At 37.9% G+C, this 6,875-nt stretch overlaps 1 protein-coding gene across 1 annotated transcript in view; it reads right to left on the reverse strand.

Moving 5' to 3' along the window:
* Window positions 1-294: 294 nt before the first annotated feature.
* Window positions 295-6,875, reverse strand: part of SUCLG1 (succinate-CoA ligase GDP/ADP-forming subunit alpha) — a 40,094-nt gene continuing 33,513 nt past the window's right edge. The window contains exons 8-9 of the mRNA XM_007948882.2: window positions 1,888-2,076; window positions 295-321 (exon numbers count right to left, since the gene is read on the reverse strand). Coding sequence (XP_007947073.1) covers window positions 295-321; window positions 1,888-2,076 — 216 coding nt within the window. The remainder of the gene's footprint in view (window positions 322-1,887; window positions 2,077-6,875) is intronic.

Consider the following 6,875-nt stretch of genomic DNA (forward strand, 5'->3'; position numbering starts at 1 on the left):
ACACACACACCCTTTGTTTCTCCCATTCCTCACACAGGAACAAGAAAAAAATCTCAAAAATCCACATTCAAATTAAAAGGTAGATTTATTGGCTGTCTCTGTTATACAGTCAAGTGCAAACATCTCAGAATAAGACATTCTAATTTTGTATTGGCTTCCCATTGTAATGAAAGACCGATGTCGGGTACACAGAGTTTGACAATCAGTGGACAACAGGCGCAAACTGTTGCTGGTTCTCATTTCTATAATGATTCATTCCACAGTTTCAAGAAAATTTTTGGTGTGATTTTTCTTTCATAGCATCTTCCTCTTTTCAAACTCCTTTAGAAAGAGAGAAGAGAGGGAAAAAAGAGTGGGGATAAAAGATCCAAATTACATTCATGGTCAAAATGATTTTGTAACTGCTTATGTTTAGGATCTTTTAGGATCTGAAAACCACAGAAATAAAATGTACCAGGATGAGGTATCTGAACACAAAATAACAGCTTTGAAATTAGTCTATGTCAGCTTACATTTCACTAAGCTACATGTGGAGTTTCAACTTTATGTCTCCTCAAGCAGGAGGCAGGAAGGGAGACTGAGTTACAATTTACTTTTTCTCTGTGGTGTTACCACTACGGGTTGACAAACCTAATTGTGCTTACCCAAGCTGTAAGGCTCTACATGAACCACAACTGGCCCTTTTAATAAGGCAATGGAAACAGAAGGCTTGCTTAGTTTAAAATAAAACTAAACACAGATTCAGTTAATATTTGTACAAAATGGCAAGAACCTTAGAAATATCTGAAAAGGAACAATGAAAGTCACATTCTCGAGACTGTGATAATTAGACTACAAAATGTGTAGACGTCTGCTGCCACGTACTGGCATGAGATGGCAATACATTTCTCCAATGTGAATCCAAGCATTTGCTTTTCCCTTTTTTCTCCTCTTTTAAAGATAATTCTTTTTCATATACTCACTAACCACCCAAATTTCATTCAAATACTATGAAATATGTAATATATAATGTCATATTCCAAAAGCCAGGTTCATGTAAAGAATCAATAAAACAAGGAGTCCATTTTATTCTCCCCACAGAACATAAATCAGGATTATGAAGTAGTCTCTGAACACTGTTCCCACAGAAACAATTTGTGCCCCTTTTCAACATGCTTAAGAAGCGTTTTTCATTTGCTTGTTTGTTTGTTTCAAAGGCTATAAGCATTATAAAAATAACAGGGAGAAAGAGCCTTAAAATAATCACCAAAGAGATAGGCTGAAAATCATTTCAAAGAGATTAGGGATGACACTAAATCATTCAGAATACTTTAAATAAAAATTTTCTTTTAAAAAAGGAAAAGCAAAGCAAACAGCAAGTTGAACCTCTAACTTCTGCACAACATTGGCATCAGGACACAGCCAGGGCCAGAAACAAAAAGCTGAGTCTCCCAACCCTAGCTTTAGACATCCTCTATCCTGACTCTCTTTTTACCTAGTTTTCATTTCTTGTTACTCAGTCTCCTGCCCCTCTCCCTGGAAAACAGATGTATGGGGTCAGAATAGCTGTATTCCCAAGGCCCTCCAACGAAAAAATAAAACAACACAAAAGAGAAAAGAGTTCTCTGCACCATCCAAAATGGACTTCATGGCACTTCTTAAGAACTCAGAAATGCCTTCTTACAAGTTATATCTTACCACATATGAAGCAGCAAACCCCAATCTTTTTAAGTTTTTTAATCAGAAAGATATTTTTGGTCATGCCCAATTAGGACTCTAATGGAGTTGCTAGAGACTGTTAAGCCCCATGCCAGGATGAAAGAAAATGGATTAACACCCAGAAGGCAAAGCTGTGCTTCCCAGGCCCTCTGTGTGGACCCAGGATGCTCTGGCCACTCCATGGCTCACCTTGTACATGGTGCTTCCCAGCTGTGCAGGAGACATGCTGATTACAACACCTGCACTCTGAAGGGCAGAGATCTTCTCCTTCGCGCCACCTTTCCCTCCAGCAATAATTGCCCCTGCATGACCCATCCTCCTCCCGGGAGGAGCTGTTAAACCAGCAATGAAGGATACCACAGGCTTGGCATTTGGACCCTGGAGAGAAAGTAATATTTTAAACAAAGAATATTATGTCGGGTAACACTTCAATGAAGAAGTCAATCAAAACTGGACCTCAAATTCATCACCAGGCCTGTATATGGAAAATGGCTTGGTCAGGGAAAGGCCCATCATTCATCCTCACTAAGAAAATCAACAAAAATATTAAGCCACAATATTCTCCTTGGAGATGAGTCAACTATCCTACATAAGCTCAAGAAAACAGCTCTGAGCAAGTTTTTTATATTAGGTACTATACTTCAGCTTAACTGACATAAACTATTTCGTAAATACAGAGTTGACTCTGCCACTTGAAGAACAGAAAAGCACAATTGAAAATGTGTAACAAAACTCAAAAACAAAAGAGATCAGGTTTACTGGTCTGATTGATAGAGTCTGGTGGAACCCTGAGACTACGGCCTTTAGACACCCTTCAAGCCTGGAACTGAACTCACTTCCATTGATTAAATATCAGCCAAACAATAGGCTTATAAAGTGAACAATACTAGGGAGATATGCACTCATTAGAACAATCAATCATATGAGATCAAAAGGGCTAAGAAGGCAGGAAGAGATAAGAGAAGGACAAAAGGAAATAATAAACACAGAGGAAGTGAGAAGAGTGCTGTTACACTGTGGGAACTGCAATGCATGCCACAAAACGTGTATAAACTGTTGAGCAGAAACCAATTTGCTCTGTAAACTTTCACCAAAATCACAATAAAAAAGAAAATGTATGTTACGTGGTTTGTAAAAAGTGTTTTGTGAAAATAATGAATTAAAACACAAAATCAGGTAGAAATAAAACAGCCTGATCTTGTGTCCTGATTGACTATTCCAAAAAACCAAACTCGCTGCCATCAAGTCAATTCTGACTCATAGCTACCCCCATTGGGTTTCCAAGGCTGTAAATCTTCACAGAAGCAGACTGCTCCATCTTTCTTCTGTGGAGTAGCTGGTGGATTCAAACCACCAACGTTTTGGTTAGCAGCCAAATGCCTTAACCACTACATGACCAGAGTTCTGTTCACCCTAAATACATATACTGAAAGAAAAAGCTGAGGTAAGAAGGCAAACTGGAAAGGCCCTAGGTTGAGGAGTCACCAGGCTCAATTTCCTATTAACTAATGAACTAAAGTGACTGAACTAGATAGCCAAGGGTTGGCCCTCTGACAGTCTATGAAATCTAAGATCAGGATTGGTTTTATTGAACACAAATCTGCTCTGATGTGCAACCTCTATGTGCATGTATTAACACGAAAAATCCACACACAGAAAATACAGTAATTCCTGTGCTCTAGACTCGTAACGTAATTAAAGTAATAATATAAAACATGTAAGGATACATGAAATCAGGTAAGAAATAATGTAAAGCAATACATGAATACCTGGTTAAGCTTCACAATGAATAACAGTAACATGTTTGTAATAGGAGTCCAGAGGTAAAATAGGTCTGTGGAAGGCAGAACTTGAGAGTAAAGGGAATCTGAGTGCCTTGATTCTCAGGCACCTTCCACCTTTTACCCAGACTATTGTTGCTGTTGTTAGTTGCTATCAAGTCAGCTCCAACTCTTAGCAACCCTATGTACAACAGAATGAAACACTGCCCGGTCGTGCACCATTCTCATAATCCTTGCTAGACTTGAGTCCATCGTTGCAGCCACTGTGTCAATCCATCTTGTTGAGGACCAGACCAGAAGTTCTCAAAGCCCTTTCCACTTGAAAAAATCACTGAGGATCGCAAATGAAATTTTGAAATACTTATAAATTCATTAAAAAATACTACTATTTTTTAAGGGAAAAAAAAAACGTGTATTTTCAAAACAAAACAATAACATAGTAATAATTCCTGCGAAAAGAGGCACTGTTGTACACTTTTGCAAACCTCTTTAATGTATACCTTAATAATAGACAATAGATTCTGATATCTGCTTTGCCATTTAATTTGTTATAATATGTTATTTTGGTTGGGGCAGATAAAATCTGACCTCATACAGATACATAATTGAAAAAGGGAGAAGTATTTTAATAGTTTTTCAGATTACTGTGGATATTATTCCCCGACAACTATACAAAACTCTTCAGAGGTAATTTCTTAAAGATTAGGTACAATGTTAGAATGTGAAACCAATGATTTTTTTGTGATGTTTGTTTAAAATTTATTGGTCTTACACTTTGAATGGATCTTTTACTCACAATGGCTTTGTAACATGTATTAGTCAACTGGAAAATATGAGTTCACTGAGTTATGAAGATCTTCAAAAAGCTGACAAATTTAATCACTCAATATCAATAAATCACGCGTCAGTATAACCTCTGATCTCATTAGAAAAGCTTTAAGTGGCAGGAAGTTGTCAAGCTCACAGTGGCGGATACAAATATTCTAAAATGCAAGTGTGTATTTGAAAGTTGAAATGTTATCACTTTTGAGAAAAAGTCTGCCAAATACCTGCATCTGAATAACCAGTTTGCCTGCCAATTGGTCTTTCAGTACAGCTGGTGCTCCACAGAAAAAAAGCTGCTAGTTTAGCTTATGACTCAAACAAGTGTACAGGTTGCTTTATATTTACTTCCCACTTCATCAGTATTGACTCAAGGGTTGAAATTCATAAAATTAATCATTGTTATTGCTTCATCAAGGACAGTGAAACCAATACGTATATTTGTTTTTTCTGCAATGGTACAGCAGTGAATGAGCATGCATACAGTTTGCTTCCACTGCTTTGATGCACACAAAGGTGCCAGCATGCAAGGTTCTGTATGATCTGACATTGCTTACAGCTGGCTCCTCTTCCAACAGTCTTCCCTCCATGTTATCTTCCAGGCACCCCAAACTGCTTGTGGTTTTCCAAAAGCTGTTTTCTGCTGAGAATGCTCTCCACCCATCTTGGATCTCTGGCAAATGTCCATTTAACTTCTAAGACTTGCTCAGGTCTCTCTTCCTCCATAAAGCTTCCCTGGCTGTTCATCACACACTTTTCACAAATGCCTTTATAGTGGATCATCACTCTTCAGTAAACCTGCTGTGTTTTTGGTATGTTCCTACTATTAACCTCAGTACACCAGTGTAACTTTCTCTCCATGTGCTCCCTCTATCAAACTCTGAATTCCCTGAACAAAGGGAATGTGTTCTCATTCATCTCTGTATGCTCAGTGCCTATGGTGGCACAAGTGGAATAGATTAAAAAGACAAGACTCCACAAGTCATTTATTCATTCACTCATGGGCTCTGCGTAAGAAGTGAGCATCTCATATCTGAGTGGCACTAATTTCCAACTTGACTCTCCTTCACCCTGTCAAATACTGGGGATATTGTTACACTAGAAAGGAGCACAACTATGAGACTAGAATGTCAAATAAATTTACACTCTGTCCTACTGACAAAGAACAGTCATTTGAGATTTTTAAGCAGAGAAAAATACAATCAAAAGAATATATTGAACTATAGTCTGCAAAAGGATATCAAAATGAGGAAAAGTGTGAAAGTCTAAGAACAGAAAGATATTGATGAGATTGATATCACTGTAATCCAAACATATGCCTAGGCCTCTGCCTCTCTGTCCTAAACCCCTGCAATCTGACTCCTAATCCCACCATGGTGTCACAGAGAAGTCAGGCTGAACTGGGTATGAATTCCGCCCCTGATTCATTTGTTGTACCACTATCACTGGCAAGGTATTCACCTTGTGCCTATTTCCTAATTCATGAAAGCCGTACAAAACCATCTTATTCAAAGAATCATGTTAAGGATTAAACTAAACAACTTTTGCAAATAATCATTGTCATGGTGACAATGACAATAGTAGTAGCTGCAGCAGTTAACATTTACTGAATGTTTACTACATGCCAAGTATTGTGCATAAAGTTTTATTTAACATCATCTGAACTACTTAACTAATAATCTTGTATATAGTGGGTCCTCAATAAAAGTTAATTCCCTAAGAACTAATCAGGAAAAGGAAAATATGTGTGAAATAAAAGAATATATGTATGTTTAGCTTTTCCCACTAAGTGCTAAGCTATTCAAGAGATTCAGAGTTGAGCCTAAATAAATTTTAAAACACACTTCAACACAGTATACTGTTATATTAATGCAAATCTTTCTTTTCCAAAGGGAAGTCAGTTTTTACTTAAATTTCAAATTTAACAACGTTTCTGAATTCCAAAGACTCTACTAATATTTTACTTTAATCTCCTAACAATCTACTTTCTTCTTTCATTTATTTGACATCTCCTGGTACCTACTGTATTAGGGGACTGGGCTGGACACCAAGGATAACAGTCCTCTGCCCTCCATAATGCAGCCTAGCATGAGAGTCAGATACTAAGTACTCCTTGCAAAAGGAATGAGCAAAGGCTCGTGATAATGACAATAAGTGGCATGTCAGATAGGGCATGATCTGAAAAGGAAGGTGGTGGTGTTATGCAAGGGACTGGACCAGTAAGGCTGGCCTTTATCCTACATGGAATGGAAAACACTATATAGTTTTAAACAGCAGCATGAGGCACCAATATCTGTGCTTAAAAAAAGCAGACAATTTAAGTGCCTGAGCAGGAGGCCTGGAAAGAAAGGAAGGTGGTTGAGGGAAAAGAATAGGGACAACAGGGAGAAAATTAAGAAGATGATCCTAGTGACATAAGATAAGATCTTGAACCAGGAAGTTCCGGCAAGATGGCGGACTAGGCAGAAAGACTGCACAGACCCTCAACAAAGAAAAGGGAAACCAATTAACACAGACACAGAAGATAATCCTGGACCCCTGAGCCTTGAAGGGAAGGATATAGAAGTGGACTAA

The sequence above is a fragment of the Orycteropus afer genome, unplaced genomic scaffold (assembly GCF_000298275.1).
Source record: "Orycteropus afer afer isolate SDZICR_OR568_19922 unplaced genomic scaffold, OryAfe1.0 scaffold00231, whole genome shotgun sequence".
NCBI lineage: Eukaryota > Metazoa > Chordata > Mammalia > Tubulidentata > Orycteropodidae > Orycteropus > Orycteropus afer.